Source organism: Mastigoproctus giganteus, chromosome 14 (genome assembly GCF_048544385.1).
Source record: "Mastigoproctus giganteus isolate SK-2022 chromosome 14, ASM4854438v1, whole genome shotgun sequence".
Classification (NCBI taxonomy): Eukaryota; Metazoa; Arthropoda; class Arachnida; order Uropygi; family Thelyphonidae; genus Mastigoproctus; species Mastigoproctus giganteus.
Window position 1 is genome coordinate 103951312 of NC_143588.1, and position 20337 is coordinate 103971648.

General features: G+C 35.3%; 1 protein-coding gene across 1 annotated transcript in view; it reads left to right on the top strand.

Moving 5' to 3' along the window:
• Positions 1–9189, top strand: part of HDAC3 (histone deacetylase 3) — an 84947-nt gene extending 75758 nt beyond the window's left edge. The window contains exons 13-14 of the mRNA XM_090388837.1: positions 6605–6759; positions 9106–9189. Of these exons, the coding sequence (XP_090244963.1) occupies positions 6605–6759; positions 9106–9172 (222 nt within the window). The 3' untranslated portion in view covers positions 9173–9189. The remainder of the gene's footprint in view (positions 1–6604; positions 6760–9105) is intronic.
• The last annotated feature ends 11148 nt before the right edge of the window (positions 9190–20337 follow it).

The following is a 20337-nucleotide window of genomic DNA, read 5'->3' on the forward strand; positions in this document are numbered from 1 at the left end:
AATAAACTAATGAGACTCGTGACGGAGTTAAAAAATGCATGGGATGCATATAAATTATCAAACGACTCAGAAGCCTATGGCAGATATAAGCTAGTCTGCAATCAGGTCACAAAGGAGGTTAGGCAGGTGAAGGCAGATTACGAGAAATCTTTGGCAAAATATGCTAAAAAAAACAGCAAGGATTTCTTTACTTATATAAACTCTAAAAGGAAGGGGATGAATCTGATTGGTACACTTGATATCGATGGTTCGACTGTTGATGATCCTACTCAGATAGCAAACAAACTGAATGAGTATTTTGCCTCTACATTTACACATGAGGAGTTATTAAGGTTTGAAAATGCCACAATGTTATCAAATTGTAGCAGGGTGCTTAATGATTTTGTAATAACTGAGAGCAAAGTGGAGGAGAAATTGTTGAAGTTAAACATAAGAAAGGCACCTGGGGTGGATGGGATCTATCCAGTTATATTAAAGGAGGTGGCAAAGCAACTAAGCAAACCCTTAGCCATAATTATGAGAGCATCCTTGGACTCGGGGGAGGTCCTCACAGACTGGAGATGTGCAAATGTATCCCCAATTCACAAAGGGGGATTGAAGGATGACACGAGTAATTACAGACCAGTTAGTTTAACTTCTGTTCCGGGTAAAATAATGGAGTCGCTGGGTAAAGATGCATTGCAGGATCATCTAGACAAGACTGCAGCAATAATTCAGACACAGCATGGGTTTGTTAAGGGAAAGTCTTGCCTGACAAATTTGATAGGATATGATGTGGTTACAAAGGAACTGGATCAAAAAATAATTTTGATATCATATATTTGGATTTCAGGAAAGCTTTTGACACTGTTGCACATGGAAGACTATTGTACAAACTGGAGCAGAATGGTATTAAGGGTAAGTTGCTATAATGGATAAAAGGATGGTTGAGTGGGAGAAGACAGAGGGTGGTAATCAATGGGTGCTGCTCTTCGTGGACTAGTGTTATTAGTGGAGTCCCACAGGGTTCAGTGTTAGGTCCACTGTTGTTTTGTATATTTATCAATGATATTGATGAAGGTATATCAGGCTTAGTGTCGAAGTTTGCAGATGCTACAAATGTTGGCAGGGTTAATGACAGTAATGGCAGTGTGCTACTGCAACAGGATCTAGAAAATTTGGGCAGATGGGCTAAGAAATGGCAACTGAAGTTTAACCTTGACAAAAGCAAAGTACTGTATATGGGTAGAAGTAATCCTAGAGAAACATACCAACTGTGTGGTACTACACTTAAGGTGGTAGAAAATGAAAAAGACCTGGGAGTAATTGTGCAGTCAGATATGAAGTTTTCTGAGCAATGCAGACAGGCTGCCAGGGCAGGGCATGGGGTTTTGTCAATGATATATAAGAATTTTGCTAGCAGGGAAAAGGAGGTGATTGTCCCTCTATATAAGGCAATGGTCAGGCCACGCCTTGAGTATTGTGTACAGGTCTGGAGGCCTCATTTTAGGAAGGATATAGATTTGCTTGAGCATGTACAGAGAAGGGCAACAAGATTGGTGAGGGGAATGAAGGGATCCTCTTACCAAGAGAGGCTTAAATTCTGCAAATTGCAGTGGCTAGAAACTAGGCACCTGCGCCGTGATCTGATTGAGGTGTATAAGGCCTTGAATGGGTTGAGCACGCTGAATTCTGATGGGATCCTTCCACTTGTTCAGATTACGAACCTAAGGGGCCATAAATTCAAATTAAGAAAAGACAGATGTAGAATAGATGTGCGGAAATTTGCCTTTAGCCAGCGGGTGGTTAATTGCTGGAACAAACTTCTGTTTGTCTGTGGAAGTTGATAAGTTGAATAAATTTAAGGAGGAACTGGACAGGCATTTGTAGGGAATTGTGTGTTTTTTTTTTTTTTTTTTTGGCTGACGCTGCATAAGCTCATACACTTTCTTGCATCACATGTCACTACTACTACTACTACCTTTCGGAGTAGTGGCTCTCTTTCAGGTTACTTCCTGTTGAACAACAGGTCATTTGGATATAACTTATAAACCTTTATATGAGGTGTTTTTGAAAGTTCTTATCAATCTTTGCAGAGCATGTTGAACTGAGCATAGCAATGGGAAAAGTTTATATGGACATAGGTCTGGAAATGTTTCCTTTCCAAGTTTTTTATTTTCCCCCCTTCCCCTGTAGAGTGAAGTAGTACTTCTGTCAATAAGTAAGGTGATTGGTAAATTTGAATCATTTGCATATGTGGCATCACTGTATGGAAATTGTGGAACAAATCTATCTACTCTTGGATGTGACAACTGTTCTTAAAGTGAATCATTGGTTGTTCTGTTTATTACTTTTCCTGAAGTTATCTGCGAGTGAATCAGTATTCCTATTGTTATTTTCAATCCGTTTTTTTCCCCCTTTGACCATGAATACCGAATACCATCAGTACTTTAACACTGAAATGGCAGACCTTCATTTTATTTATGGATGAGCAAGCAGGAACAGCTGTGAAATTCAGTATCTCTTCCAGGCTACTTTTGCAGCAATCCATCAGTGTCTGAGAAACAGGATTCTTTCCATCTATTACTGCTGATTGAGAGAAGGGCCAGAACTACCCATACACCTGTTTTGAAGGAACAGGTGGAGGATATGATCAAAGAATATCCTAGAACTAACACAAGAAATATAGCAGCAGTATTAGATATTGCACACACTGGTAGATTTAGTTCATGCATAGTGAAGGCCAGTACATTTTTAGCCTCTGTGCTTGAGAATTCCTCCATAATAAGTATTCCTGTTGGATTGGTAGAGGTGGATCAACCACATGGCCTGCATGCCCTCCCAATTTAAATTATTAAAATTCATTGGACTTATTATAGGGACACTTCGAGGCTGTTGTTTACAGTACACAAGTTTGTCAAACAACTATCAAGAATCTCCAGGAATTTTTAAACGACAGTCTTTGCATGTCCCAAAGACACGCATTGCTGCTTAAGGAAGCCAATTTGAATATTTGTGCGCTCGCTCTCTCTCTCTCTCTCTCTCTCTCTCTCTCTCTGTGTGTGTGTGTGTGTGTGTGTGTGTGTGTGTGTGTGTGTGTGTGTGTGTGTGTGTGTGTGTGTGTGTGTGTGTGTGTGTGTGTGTGTGTGTGTGTTCTGCAAATTGCTTGTATTCTGTAGGCAAGTTGCCTATTCGTTGGACGAAAAACTAGTTTCCAAGAGAGAAAACCATGCAATCTTTTCCTCAGATTAACTAATTTAGCTACATTGTGAAAGCCCATAAAATTGCGTATGTCTTGTGGTATTGATGGGATTTGAACTCTGGCCTTTTCCACCCTGTGTGAGGACAGTGATTGAAGAATCCTTACCTTCACTCTGAGGAAAACAAGAAAATTAGCTATAACTCAGAAAGGAAGTGTTTCTAGACCTGTGTCCATATGGACTTTTTTTTTTATTCCTATGCTCATTAAAATACACTCTTAAAATTTTAAGAGACCTTCCAAAAACTGAGTATGGTATGTAGTATTAATTGAAGTATTTGTTATAACTAATTTTTACTGTAACCTGAAGCTATTGCTAATTACATATAACAGTAATTGATATGTGAGTTGTATTTATGATTTCTACTGAAAATTTGTCATTGAATTGGTGAGTACATGTATTCACATTATATGTTTCTCTCTTTTGCTTTGATGCTTGTCAAGGTCTGTTTCCTGTTGTGTTGGTAAAGTTTATGATTTTAATTTGTGAAATGATTTCTAAAAACGTAAAGCATAATTAAAAGCAAAATTTTTAATAACAAATATTGTGAAATACCATTAGAGTATGTACCATTTTAATGAATATTTCACTATAGTAAAAATATTACCAGATCCTGGACTGTTTCCTTAATTAGGCTTTTCAGTCTCATTTGGGCAAAATAGTTTTGATGCCTACAGTACAATGAATTATTTTCAGAGTTCAGTGCATAAAATGAATTGGTTTAGTAAGGGGAAAAAAACTGAAAATCATGAATGGTTAGTGCAGGAATAATAAATAAACACTTTTTTTTTTTTTTTTTTGAGTCAAGTTCAAAACATTTCCTGGAATAGTGGCTAGTTCAACCCATGTTGTAAATACAATTTAGAAAAGAGTGAAAATACATTATTTGCATATGCTTCAAGAAATAATAGAAAATATGGCAAAAAAGATTTTGATACAAAATCTACTTCATTTTCCGAATTCTTGAACAACGTTCCAAAATATAGTTATTTATTTAATGTAATGGTAACACCTATTCATTTAAAAAAAAAATAAAAATAATAGTACTACCACACTACCTGAATTAAAACAATAATAAAATGGATGATGTTTGATATGACATCTGTGGAATGAAAAATTTGCATATCATTATCTCTCTCTCTCTCTCTCTCACTCCACGTAACAAATGAAATCTTGTGATTTCATTTGTCTTTCACTCTAGAAACATTCCCTTAAGCGGTTCAGTATAAAAAGCATTAGTATTACTAATATTATTCAATTTCATATTACTCTATGAAATGAAATAAAATTTAACATGCTACTGTATTTCTTATAAACAAAATATGCATCCAAAATGATAAACTCTAGAAAAATAATTTACTTTGTATGTTGTAATTTTATTTATTGCTGATTTTAAAATACAGGCATACCTCGAATAACGAATAGAATGCGTTCCGTGAAATTACTTCGTTAAGCGAAACTTCGTTTTCAGAGGTAAAAATACTATGGCCAGAATAGGGATATGTTCCTACATAAAGAAAATGAAAAGCTGTTTTTTTCGAACAAAGAAAAGTTTTATTAAATAAACAGTCAACTTACGTACAAAGTGAAATTACATTTTAAAATATGAGTGTAAAGTTGATTGCTTATGCTTTTTTTCTCTTTCATTTAACAATTGCCTATACGGAGTTATTGCATTTAACACTGATCGCTTAACAATAAAACTTCTTCCTAAATCAGGATCATTTTCACTAAAAAAATTTAAAACGTTTTCAATGTCATTTAAGCACCTTTTTAAATCTTTGGTTGTTAACACTTTTTCGGCAGGAACTTCTTTAACTTCGTCTTCATTATCTTTGTCTTCGTTGCTAACAAGGTTTTCTAAATCTTCCACTGAAAAACCATCATCTTCTGCATTCAATAAATTTCTAACATCCCCTTCATCGACATTTTCGAAACCTATTGATTGAGCCATCTGGATAACTTCATTTCTAATTTCTTGGATGTTATTTTCTTCTTCTAGTACAACTTCTGGCCATATTTTGCACCAAACTCCATTTAAGCATTTCTTAGTGACTTCTTTCCAAGAACTATCAATGTTTTCAATTACGTTTTTAATGGTGTAGTTTTTCCAAAAAGTGTTTTAACTGTCATTTCCTCTTTATCCTCTAGTTCAGTTAAATTGCTTAATGTTCGACGCAGATAATAAGCTTTAAATGATGCTATTACTCCCTGATCCAATGGTTGAATCAGGGAAGTTGTGTTTGCTGGAAGAAACACAACTTTGACAGGAATGCATGTGTCCAATGTGTTAAGATCAGTAGGATGTCCCGGAGCATTGTCTAACAACAAAAGAGTTTTTTCTTCAAAGTTGTTTTTTTGACAATACCGTTTTACTTCAGGACAAAAGTGGTTAACAAACCAATCAGTAAATAACTCCTTGGTAACCCACGCTTTTCTATTTGCTTTCCATATTACAGGTAAATTCATTTTTATGTTACCTTTTAACGCCCTCGGATTTTCTGAATGGTAAACTAATAACAATTTTAATTTATAATCGCCAGAGGCATTTGATCCAAAGAGTAACGTTAAACGGTCTTTGGCTGCTTTGAACCCAGCATCTGATTTTTCTTCAATAGAAATGAAGCTTTTTGTTGGTAGCCGTTTCCAGAACAAACCGCTTTCATCAACATTGAACACCAAATTTGGTGGAAATTTTTCATGTTCAATTATTTCCTTTAGTTTTTCTGGAAACTTCTGTTAATTTTACACTATGAATCCTGGCCCGTTTTTTAAATTTCTCGAACCAACCACGAGACGCTCCAAAGGTTTCCGTAATTTCTTCAGTTTGTTTAGATTTCAGGAGATTAAACGGGAATATTTTTTTTATGTTAAATGGGGCTTGAAATTGCGGACTTCGTTATATCGAAGCTTCGTTATCAGAGGTAACGTTAACCGAGGTATGCCTGTATATATTTAGGTAAAAGAAAATAGAAATTACCACTTCTGTAAATTAGAATGCAGCAAAATTTATTTGCACAGACAGCTGAGGGACATTCATTAGAATGAAATTTCAGTACAGTGACATGATTAATGTTCCCTGCAAAGTTCATTGTAACAGGATTTTACTGCAACTTACTCCCCATTCATTTCTTTTGCTGTACATTTGGAAATGTATATGTGAATTTAGTTTCAAAATAGAGAACTGTTATTTTAATTGGTAAGTGCAGTTTTGAAATTGTAGCTGTGATTTGTGTTCTTTTATAAAACTAAGAATAATTCTGTGCATGGACAGAATTATTCTTAGTTTAATAGAAGTGAATATAATAAAATAATTTTTCATTCTCTTGGTAATGTGCTTTTTATGTTTTCATTTGTTTGTGCAGTATCTGGAAACCATAGTTAAAGTGGTGACAGAAAATCTGAAATGTTTAACTCATGCTCCTAGTGTACAAATGCAAGATGTTCCTTCAGATTTCTTGAGTTTAGAAAATATTGAAGAGCCTAATCCTGATATATGCAATCCTCATGGTGATACAAAGTAAGAATTTTAACTTCAAATAGAGTAGGGCTTCAATTATTCAAGATGAATGAAAAAATGAATGTCTTGAATAATAGAAAGCCACCTTTTGACCTTTTTAATATGGTCTTGGGGTTCATTTATTATTGTACATTATTTATTATTATGCAGTCAAAATCTTAAGATGGTTCCATTTTATAAAAAAAAGTTTATATTCTAGCATGACCACATATAAGAATTTGTAAATATTTTTTTTCAGTAGTCACATGCATGTGACTACTGAATTAGAAAATATTGAAGAGCCTAATCCTTGAACACACCCAACTCAACTGCATGTACTATTGCAGTACCATGCTGACCTACAAGGTGCGGCTAAAACTAAACAAGAAGCTTTGCTTACCAATACAGTTACTACTGTGCATGTCAACAACATTCATATTGTGCTGCAGCTTGTTTTTTCCTGTATGGATCAGTTTGTTTTATTGCAGTCAGGTGAGTTTTGATTGAAGAATTGTGCCTCTTTAAGTGAATCTTCATTTAAAGAGGCACAATCACACAAATGTGGGCAGAGAAAGGTGTTGAATGAACATGGCCATTGACATCTGTCTTGAATTATTTCAGCCAACCAGACAGCAACAGTGGCACAAATCACTGCAAATTTTAATGAGGGAGCTGCCAGAAACATCTCCACCAAGACTATCAGTCAATCATTACTGCAATAGGTTATGGGAGCCACTGACCCACCAGAGTCCCATTGCATGACGCAGGACTCTACGCCTCAACTGGGCGAAAGAACATCGGCACTGGACCTTGTATGATTGAAGATGGGGCTTCTGGTCCGATGCCTGTTTCCAGTTATTTCGAACAGATGTGAGGGTGCATATCTGGTGGAAACTGCACAAAGCTGTGCACCCATCATGTCAACAAGGAACTGTTCAGGTAGGTGGACAGCCGGTAATGGTCTGGTACGTCTAGATGCATCTCTGAATAGTCCAGGTTACGTGTCCATCCTTGCAGACCATCTGCATCCCTTCATGGTCATCGTGCACCCACAGGGCAATGGACTCTTCCAGCAGGATAGTGTGCCTCCCTACAGAGACATGATGACTAGAACATGATGGTTCAAAGAGCATTCTGCAGATTTTACCACCATGGGGTGGCCTCCCTGTTCACTGGACATGAACCCTGTGGAGCATCTTTGGGATGCTGTGAAAAAGTCCATTCGAGCTTTGGATCCTCCACCCAGGAATGTGACTGAATTATGCACAGCGGTGCAGCAAGCATGGATGGAAATACCCATGGAACTCTTTCGTGAACTAGTGGACTCGATGCCTCACCATGTGACTGCCCCTATCCGGGCAAAAGGTGGTCATATCCGCTACTAGGTATCCCATGATTTCTGTCCACTCAGTGTATATCATAAGTGCCAACTGCCATTACTACATCCATCCACCCACATGTAATAACTCTACTCCCGGTGGACAAATCTTCATTAAATGTTATATTTGGACCTTTTAAAAATATTTGTCAAGCCATTTCAAGGTTAATTAAAATCAGACAATTAGAAATATGGCCATTATTACTTCTTTTTTTCCATAAAATTTGTATGGAAAAAAGAAATTCATAGATTTAATGTAATATTAACGTTATAGTAAAAAAATTTTAACGCCTGAAATATAATTCACTGCATGTATTAACTAACTTGTCTTTATGCTCTTTCATACAGAACATTGTATTGATTGATATACTGCATTACTGTAAGGGATGATTTCATTTACAATTTGAGGAAAAAATCCTGAGTCATTTCTTTCTTGCTTTGAAGCATTGTTTTAGATATGATAGTGGTTAGAGCTTTGTGGACATAATATGGTGTATAATATATATATTTTTTAACATTCATGTGGACTGAGCCTATGTCTTTTTGCTGCTGCTGTATCCCATTTTTCTGCAGCAGTTTTTCCTGCTTTTAATTGTAAGGCTAGTAGAAGCACTGATATAATATCTCCACAAACTGCCATCTGTTTCTCCTTTATTGCAGCAATCAGCATTTAACACAACCATTTCATTAATTTTGTTATCAGAATTTTCAAAAATTTCTAGCTTTTTTGTAACTTATGTGATCATCACTGACAATCAGGAAGTGACTCACAAAATTTTAAATACTTATCTCTAAACAAGCTTCAAAGAACAAAAAAGCTGAGGAATTTGTCTCAGTTATCTCCAAAATCATCAGAAGTTATGCAGTAGATCAGTAGAATTTACTGTATGTGGACTCAGAATATGCAGTTTATTGTAAATTGTCATACTTTGACTACACATATGTGATTTTAAACCATTAAACCTTGTATGTATTTTCTTTACTTGCAGGCCAGAAGCTGCCAATGAATTCTATGATGATGATAAAGATCATGATAAAGAAAATGTAGAAGTTTGAGAATAGGCTGTTTAGTAATTGCTAAATTGATTTTAATGAAACAATGTATTTTATACGAAATTTTGTGGAGTAGATCAATTGGTCGTGGAGTTACCCTCAATTTATAAAATTTTACATTTAAAGATTTAAAATATGTTGCTTATTTTCCTTCTCAGGGTATCAAAACAGTTTTAATACTGAAACTTGTGGTGTCTTTTTTGTAGTAAGAAAACAAATGTATTTCATTTAGCCAAAAGTCCTATTGACTTTTGTGTTTCTTTGCATAAGTTTCTTTAGCCTCAGTTTTGAGATTTTCAAGTTCCTCTTTTACACACAATTATCTGTCTATAGCGGGTATTATTTGTTGGTGTAATAATTCCTTCATTTAGCTTAATTGAAAATTCTCATTTATACACCATGTAAATATACATAATCACCATTTTGTTATAATATAGGTGATTTAACATTTAGATTTAAAAAAAAAAAAAAAAAAAAAAATTCATTTCATCAACCTCTGTCTTGTTTTGCAATGTATATTTTAATCATTAACTTAAGGAACTACTTACCAATTGTAAGAAAATACAAAACAAAAATTATTTATTAAAATAATACATTTATCCAGTTAACTGAATTCCTTCATAATAGATTGTTTTATAATTGCATTTTAGCAAAAGAAGCATTGATTTTGTATTACAAAATGCAGGTTTAAAACTATAAAGTAATTTTTTTTTTTTTCCTGGTTTCTTTTATTTTGTAATAATTATTACATAGAGATGGTAGACACTATCTTGTTGATTTATTTTCTTTCAGTTTGTGGGGAGAATTACAAATTGAAACAGGATGCTGTTTATTCAAGACTGAGTCTACTTACTTCATTAAAGTATAATTGGTATCAAACCTCCCGTTAAAACAAGTTTATTTCAATGTAAGTAATTTTTTCTGTAGAAAGGCACCATTGTGTTTGGAAATCATTGACACCAGAAATTAAGCTTTACATAGTGCAGGTCTAAGTGCACTGTCTCACTTGTGCTAAATTGAGTGTTACTGGTTATCCCAGAAATTGGAAAACTAGTGGGAAAACTGATTAGGCTGTATAAAACTGACCATTTTCTTTCATCTTTTTATTTTTTGTTTTTATTTAACTCTTCCAGAGTTAGTAAAAGTTGACCAGTTCTACATTATTTTCTATAATGCTGTCACTGGAAGATTTTAAAACTGCATAATTTTTTTATGAACCGTGCATTATGTACACATGTAAAGATATGTATGGGCAAGAATAAAATGATTTGAACAAATAATCGTACGAAATCATAGAGGAACGATGAGTATGTTAAATCCATAGAGGTGGACCGCACTTTGTTAATGTAAATATTTATCAGATGTAATGCTTCTTTCACAGTAAGGTTGTTAATTTATTGTTTGTTAAATTTTAAATACTTTGTATTTGGTTAGAAGTGCTGTATGCTGTTTATTGTGTACATTAATATAGTTACAAAATCTTCACTTATATACCCACTTTAAGATATAAAGCAGACAGCAAGACTTGAACATCAGTGATATGGGTAACATAGCTGCTTTGAATAACTAAGAATTTTCAGAAATGTGTTGTTAATTTTGAAAATTATTAGCAATATCAGTATGTTTAATCATCATAACATGTTGCCTAGTGCAAAAGATTTTTGCAATATGTTAGTAGGACAGAAGAGTATCCCTGAAGAGGTTATGTAGCATATTTAAAAATCATCTAAAATGCAAAAATTTTGGGTAGTACTGCATTGTAGGTGTCTAAGTTAAAAATATGTTCTCAAAAAAAAAAAAAAAAAAAAAAACATACCAGTACAGTCTGGACCAATCTTTGATATTAGCATACGAGAATTAATAATAATGCATATACTTTAACATGTTCGCTGCTGCTTATATTTGTGAGGGCCCTTTCTGTATGCCTTTAGTGTAACTTATAATATTTTTTCTAGATTTTGATTTGATATCGTTCTTCAATGATTATTCCTCTGGGGCACTGGAACAAGTAGCCACTACGTTTTAGTAAATGGAAGGGATTCGTTGAATTTCCTTCCATTTATTAATTTGATGGATCCCTTTCATTTTTAGTAAATGGAAGGGATTCATCTATGAAGAATCATCACTCCAATTAACACCAGCATCTGTTGTTTGCCTTTCTGACATCAACAAATGCATTTGAATGAGATTCAGAATCTGCATCACTTGAATAGATTTCATAATATATATTTCATAATCAGAAGACATATTATAAAGTTGATTCAATGTCATCAGCTTCAACATGCTCCCCCAGGCTGTGGATCCATTATAACAACTGTTTAGAGTAAAATTTTACAGGAAAACACTTTTTACACAATTTTTATCAGTAGACACATGCTGATGGGTTTTTTTTTTTTTTTTTTCACAAACTAAAGAATTAAAATTCAGCGAGCATAATCTTCAAAAAATTTTACATTTTCTTCTTGTGTTAAATGCTAAACTAGATAAAATAACTTTAGCATAAGCAAAGAACATGAAACTGTGAACCAGTTATACAGGTTTTATAGTTCTCTCTAGACAGTGCAATTGATGCTAAGTACAATCTCAGTTAGAATGTAAATAACCCATAGTTAAATCAGTGTGCCAATATCAATCAGTTGTTTGTTTCACGTCTTTCCTTTTACAGCACTCATTTATTGACTGCAATTGAATGACACATATTTGCATTAAGGCACAACACTTGAGGTTTGTTTTGACACAAGTTTGTGTTCCAGAGGAAAATGTGTTAAGTGATTTAACATATTTAATTAATGCTCTAAGATTCATATTTATCAGCCACAGGATCCTATTCATTTTTGGTTGCAAACTTTTTTTTTTTTTTAATGTGACTTGACCACGAGTGATCTCTGCAAGATCCACGTCTGTACCGCATTTTCATTTAAATATTTCACTAATATTGCTCCTCTTATTCCATACTGGCTGAACAAGATGGGCACATTTAATGATCATATAACTTAATTTTTCATATTTTATAGCTAAAATCACTAAATTTTTTTTCTTTGAAAATATTCCTTGTGTAAAAAGTCTTCCGCCCTTAATACCATAAACAACTTTAGAAATTTTGGGGTTCAGGAATTAGCCCATTCACTTTGAAGGATGTCGGCATTTAACTACAAGGAAAATATCAGTTTTAGGAGTAATGATTACCAATCATATTATAATGAAAATTCTTGCATCTCTGTTAGTTTTAACTTTGATAAATACCTCATAGCATGTTACTGCTAATTCCATTTTGAGTGACATGATCACTTTGTTATCGCTCAGACTAATATGCAAATCAGTAATGATGCTGTTCAGCATGTTATAGTCATGTTCTAATTATATTTGAAAGGGCATTATTCAGAGAGACTTTTTTCCACATAATAAAATTTGTATTTCAATTGGACAGTAACGTGAGAAAAGATTTTTACAGATTTCCTGACCCTGTGCAGGATTGGGATATCTATAAAACTTTTTTTTTTTCTCACTTTACCGTCCAGTGAACCAGGATTTTGTGGGAAAAGTTTCTCATTTAATTATATTAATAATCATATTTTTGTTTATTTTTACACATTTTGGAAAGAATGTCTCCTTATTTCAGAGTAACAAAATTCTATATCTGTAAAGCAAATTTGATGTATCTTATCAAATTCAATATTTGATAAGATGCATCAAAATTTGGGAAAGAAAAACATGACATTCACTGCTTTACTAAAGTCATGGGACATTTGTAGTTACAAACAAGTATTTATTCAAGGAAATTTAATAGCATGCTGATCCATTTTTGGCCTTAATGAATACTTCAGTGTGCCATAGAACATTAGTAGAATGTTGGTAATGTCCTCTTTTAAAACATAAGTTGCATCAATGAAGAGAGACCTGTCTTTTCTTTGCCTAATTCTGCATTCCAGTTCATTCAAAAGGTATTTATTTGGATTGTGATCCTCTGCACTGGTTATTGTAATTTTTATTGTGTAAAATTGTAAGTTTGCAAACTTTGCTTTGTGACATAGAACATTGTTATATTGGAAGGTGTAAGGGTAGTTTCTGTAAATTTGACACAATTGTCCAGAACATCGATGTCAGATGCAGCATTCATGGTTCTGTGATCAGTGGGCTTGTCCATACCACGAGAAACATTCCCCTGACCATGACACTCTCCATTTCCACCTGAAATTAGAACAGCACACTCTGGCAGTAAATGTTCTAGACATTTCTCCATACCCAAGCACGTCCATGTGACTGAAAGGATGTGTAGCATGACCTTTTACTCCAAAGGACTGATTCTCATTGATTCACATCGATAGCCATTGATGTGGATCTCTGATAAAAGAATATCATTGATCCTTAACCATGCCATTTGATGATATACATTTGTTTTTGCCAACAAAGGCCATGGGCTCTTCCATAAATTTTCATGGCATTCACCTCTGTGTTACGGAAGCAATTACAATTTAGCCCTGGCTACTTTCAGCTCCAAATTCCAATTTGTGTTGCATCTGACAAGCTCAAATAACCAGCACTGTCTCGATATGTAGGTCATATGGTCATTTCTTAGGCTCTGTGTCACTTCTGGACTTTGTTTCTTCAGCATGGTGAAAATTTGTCAACTGGATTATTTAATTCCTGAGCAGGTGCCTTGCCTTCAAAGATGTATGGAAGTTTTCCTTCAACCAGCAGGCAGTTTAACATTGGAACAAATGTCTATCTGTTGTTGTGGAAGTGGGTAGTTTGAATAAATTCAAGGAAGAATTAAACAAATTATTGGAAGGGATGGACAAGTGATGTGGGAAGCTTTATTTTATTTTTTAGCCATAAACTTGCTTTTCTAAAGCTAGCAAACTTACTTTATTGTGATGAATAGTAGCATTACTTCTTTGCATATCGTATGATATATTCATTGAAAATGTCTGATAACATGAACAGTTGTGGTTACTGTTTATAAAGTTGTTATAATATTTATAATGTACATTTAATCATACATCAATGTTGTGTTCAGTTTTCTAAATTCATTGCGGTGAGAAAAAAGTTACTAGCCATCTTCATCTGACCAAAGTACTATAATTTCTCAGCACATCAAACGTAATGTATTATCAAAGTGTATATATATTGTATGAGACATTATATATATGTATGTATGTACGATGTACACATAAATGTATTTTTCTCATAAACCCTTCTATATATGTTAGAATATGCTTTCTTATTTTTGTTGAGGTTTATGTCTGTTAAGAAACATTTTATTTCTCTAAACTCATAACCAACTATATTTTCCTGACAGTTTTTGGTTGTTACTGACTTAAAATCTCAGGTAATGCGTTGACATGATTAGTACATAATGGATAGGTGATAGAGATAGATGTTAAGTGAATACATACATAAGAAATCATAGTGGAATAGATTCGTAGTAAAAAAAAAGAATTCAGTACTTAATGTATATCGGCGAAACAAATGGCAGCTGACAAACACTGCTGATATAACGTTATAAAGTAGAAATCTGTTATACAGACTGTTGCAGTCTTTATTTTTAGTAAACTATAGAATTGTGCATGAATTTAATTCACAACTGAAGCATATGTATGTGTGTACTGGAAAAAGTACAAAACCTTGTGTATATGCAAATGTACAGATTTATTACTAAACTTTTATCCTAGCTACTGTCAATCTTTTGTAATTTATTCTTCTTGTGTGTTGATATTAAATGGACAAATGATCTCACTTGGTAACAAGCTGTACAACATTTTTGTATAATGCTACTTTTAATAAATATTTTTTCTTTTAAAATTTTTGGGGATTTCTGTTTAAGTCAGTTTTATTGTTCTATAGGATGGGTTTATATTACTATAAAATATTGAGATGGATTGTCTCATACTTGCATCATTATTAGATCTGGGTTGTAGTGCATGCACACCCATTTGACAATACACAAGCACAGTTTATTGGAATTTATTTGGTTAATGTTTACAAGCTGTTAGCCCTTCCAGTGATCGTTGCGAGTAGCAGTGATTGACATGCCTAACCCACTATGGTTACTCTTGGGGTGTTTAACCCCCCCTCGGTGCTGTTTTAAAATCAGGAATTCTTTTTCTGTGAACATTAACCATTTATTTATAATGGATAAAATGCCCAAAAGCGTGTAAAAAATTTAGGGGTTATTTATTAACCTTTGCAATTCAAAGTTGTGGAATTGTAAAATTCCACTTTCTGTCTAATGTTATAGCAGCAGCCATGACAGTCTGTGGTGCAATTATGAAATTTGTTTTCCTGCTGTGTCAGCATAATTATTGCACTGCCATCTATTTATATTTCATATAAAAGTGTTGAAAACAGGCAAAAAAAAAAAGCTATTGATATATAAATGATTTATAAAATATTTTAACATGCAAGTTTTGCAAGCCCAAGAATAATTTTTGAACATCACATTCTGATTAGTCTCTTTATGTTGGTGGGGGGGGGAGATTTTGGAGCTGGACTGTATTGGGAAGACTTCAAAGGATTAACGTTTTTTTTCTACAGCCTACAGCAGAAAATATTTCAAGGGTTCCTCTGTGGCACCATAGACATAATACATAAATAACCAGAGTGCAATTTAATTGCATAAATTCGCAAATCTTAATAGAGTATCTGACATTATGGTAGTAGTTATACAATGCAAAACTTGTTTCATCAGTCCTTATTGGTGTACTGATCCATCTGACCTTTGAATTTCTGTAACTTGACAGCCTCAACCTTTTGTGAACATAATTTATTGCAGTAATTCACAACTCACTGACTTAAAAAAAACAAAAAAAAAAAAAAACTGATCCTGCCTATATCTAATTTCAGTTTATGGACTCCAGTTTACTACTCCATCTCAAGGCCTTATAGACCTTAATCAGATCCCCTCGGTGTCTAGTTGCTATACTCTAGCTCACGCATTCAGTTTCTTCATGGTGAAGGCGCCTCCGTAGCCAGGTGGGAAGGAGCAGCAGTGCATAGCACACGCTTCTTGATTAGACCGAGGTTCGAGCCCGTCACCACCAAATACGGAGGATGTGGAAAGGTCAGGGAATGACCACCGCATATCCCGGAGCAATATGGCCTTAGTTGCTAATGCTCCTAAAAACCAAAATAACTAACTAACTAACTCTTCATGGTGATGTACTTTGGGAATTTCATCTGATCAGTTACTCTTCTTTGTACCTTTTTAAGAAGTATTTTTTAAAGTGCAGTCTTCATATTTGAATACAGTATTCCAAGTGTGGTCTTACAATTAACTTATATACAGTGGAAATTATGACCTCCCTATCTTTGCAAGCAAATGTTCAATAATTTTTTTTTTTAATTGGCTGAATTGCAGTCCATATATGGTAACCTATGATCCCAGTATTTTACAGCTTTATACAATAATCCCTTAAGCAGGAAAGTCAAATGCTTTGCTGAGTGACTTAAAATACCTAAGCAGATCAGTAGACCATTTTCCCTTAATAAAGCCATGTGTACTGCACTAAATGGTCCCTTTATTAGGTAACCAAACCTTATGAAATGGAATAAAATAAAGCAGATGGGCTATGTAGGGATGCTGTATGTGTGCCATTCGCTGTGAGAATGGGCAGGACAAAATATTTAACTAACTTTGAGCATGGTACGCTGTGCCATACGTGCCAACATAACCATCTCAGAAACTAACATACGACTAAGATATATCAAGATTGATCCAAAAGACATCCACTCAAAAGCAATACTGTGGTTGGAAACAGCTCTGCATGAGAGGCCAACTGAAGCATCATTTCAGAATGCATAATCTAAATTGTCGCAACGGAGTATCAGCCAATAACTGAAACAGGTTCTCCTGTCAGCAACAGTTACAGTAGCCTTAGGAACATTAACAGTGGACACTGAAGAATTGGGGGAAATGTCTGGTATGGCAAATAATGGTTCCTGCTGTTTTGCCCTAATGGGAGAATTACATTATGCCAAGAAACAGCCTGAGTTCAATGGACTTTTGGCAGGTTCAATGATGGAAGTTGTGGTGATGGTGTGTTGAATGTTTTCATTGTGTAGATTGGGCCCCTTTATACTAGTAGAGCAACATTTGAATGCCATAGGTTATCTAGAAATCATTTCTGGCCTGGAGTATCCCTTTATGGCTTCATTGTATCCATCTGGGAATGGGTTCTTCCAACAGGATAATGTACCATGATATTACTAGAATTGTACAGGTTGCAGGAACAGTGAATTGAGCATGCTTTGGCCTCCCAAGTCACCTAATATCCATCCAATTGATCACCTGAGAAGGTGGAATGTACTCTTTGGAGTAGAGATATGAAGCCAAATTTGTAACAACTATGGCAATCAGTTGTGTCAACGTGGACCAGATCCCTCTTGACACCTTGAATCTGTGCCTTAAGCCCTTGCAGCCCAGGTTTGAATCTCATAAAAGCAAGGATTTTTATGGATTTTTTTCATTTGGCTGAATGGGTCTCAGGCGAGGAACACATGATTTTCACCCCAGAATTAGATTGTCCAACAAATCGACTACTGAATACATGCAATTTATAGATAATATACTGTTGCCTCATGGTGTTGAGTTGCTTTGTTGCTTAATACGTACTGTTAGGACTAAAGGGAAGGACCTTGTTGTTAGGTAGATGTACCTAATAAAGTGGCGACTTAATGTACGAGCCCCTATATTATTATTATTAGCCATATAGTGCAAGGAAGCCTGAGGCTTATGCTGCACCAGCCAAAGAAAATTCCCAAGTTACCCAGAGAGAGAGAAGTAGAGGGGAATCACCAAGAAAGAGAAGAACGATGATATCCAGCTGAGGACCCTGAATTTGCCATGCCAATACCAGATGTGAGCCCCTGGGGTATTACATCCTTGTTCATCATTTCCATGATTTTCCCTACCAATGGATGATGGTAGGGAAAATCAAAGATGGCCTTGTGATTAATCTGAATGGTGTAATATTATCTTGCTGTTACCTTCAAAATTGCTGTATGTACACTGCCCTGCCATTAATATCCAGACACCTGCCTTTAGACAAAAAAAAAAGCTTTTATTGTGTCATTTAATATTTTGTGCTGAAACCCTTTGCTTTTATGAAAGCCTTCAATCTTTGTGGCATACTATCAACCAGCTTTTTATAAATGTCAGGTTATATGTTCCTCCACTCAGCCTTTAACGCAGCCACCAGTTCGGCCTTGTTCTTTGTGCAATCTCGATGTGCACACATCCGACAATCCAATACATCCTAAAGATGCTTGATAGGGTTTGGATCAGTTCTCTGTGCTGGCAATCCAACTTTTCCACACCCGTGTCCTCAAATCACTCTGTTAAGACCTGAGCAGTATGGCATGGCGCGTTTTCTTGCTGATACAGGTATGGGCCTTCCCAAAAGTATTGCCATAATGTTGGAAGTGCATAATTGTTCCGCCTTCCTGGTATTGCACAGCATTCATGGTTTTGTCGATAACGACTAATGGGCCCAAGCCAAACTGTGAAAGAAGCACCATACCATGACACTGCCTCCACCAAACTTCTTTGTTGGGAGGATACAATCAGGAAGGAACTGTTTCCCTGGCATTCGCCACACCCAGGAATGACCAGACTGGTAGCATGCGAATCTCAACTTGTCTGTCTATAGGACTTTTCCACTCTACAGTTCAAGATTTGCACTCCTTACACCATGTTAATCAGCATCTAGCATTTGTTGAAGTGATCAACTCTGTTGAACCATTGAGGTAATTCTGTTGAATGTATCATCTGCATGCCCACTTTTGCAATTGTCTGTTCAAAGCCCCAATGTGCATATTTATAGCAGGTTCTGTGACGTGTTGCGTGCATAGGACCTGTTTCCCTATCCATGGAGGAGTGTCCGGGTGTTAATGGTAGGGTAGTGTTAATCGGCATCTAGCATTTGTTGAGGTGATCAATTCTGTTGAACCGTTGCATGTCCACTTTTGCAATTGTCTGTTTGAAGCCCCCATGTGCATATTTATAGCAGGTTCTGTAACGTGTTGCATGCATAGGCCCTGTTTCCCCATCCATGGAGGAGTGTCCGGATATTAATGGTAGGGTAGCGTATACTGTCAACTCCAGGACTTTACTTACCTTTAGACCAAAACGATTTTATAATAACCTGTACGTGTAATTGTAATTTCGTGCTGCTCAGCTTGACTTGTGCAGAATCCCACTGTGGAGAGCCTTTCATCTGTAAAGATCAAATTAGATGCTAAATTTATCAGAAACATCAGCCATGTTATGTATGCCTTTCTCACAACCGTTAGGCAGTGGTTTGATCGGAATCGTTTTCTTTATGTTCAAACACGAGAAATTTGTCTCCATTCTTTCGTCCTCAACCAGAGATTTCTCATGATCTGACTTTGCCAGTTTAATCTCTTATATGGGACACTATTACAAATCAACTTGGAGCTCTTGCAGTGCCTTAGGAACACTAACAGTGGACACTGAAAAATTGGGGGAAATGTCTGGCATGGCAAATAATGATTCCCACCCTTTTCTGCCCTTATGGATAGCACCATCCTCCCCACATCCGGTGAAAAGACCCAAGTTCGAATCCTGTCAAATGGCGCGAGGACTTTTTTGGGTCTCTTTCACAATGTGGCTGAGTTAGTCTGTCTCAGACGAGGGTAGCATAGTTCTTTCTCCCGGAAATTCGAATTTTTGTCGAGCAAACAGCAAATCGACCAGAGAACACATGCAATTTACAAACAATATATACAGGGCAATGTAGACCAAGTTTTGCTGATGCTCCTAAAATCCTACAACAACCAATCACTTTTCTGCTCTTTTAAACTGTCCAGTTCATTATTCATCTATCTTGGAATGATGAATTTTCTTAATTTAAATGTATTCCATTATTCTCCAATATGTGTCATCCCTGTGCTATCTGCCCAGTTGATGCTGGCAATGTAGCAGAGACTATCATAGTCACTTTTCTGAAATTAAAATCCTTTCCTTTTACAAATGCAAATTAGTACCCTGTGATAACTCCCTGATAAGGGTTTCCAGCTCAAGTTTATATAGTGCTCTTAGGCCACATTGATTGATGGTACCCGCCGATGCGAAGATTTTCATTTTTTAGAATGATTAATTTTTTATTTTATTTACTTAGCAAAAGTAAATTATGAGCAATATAATTATG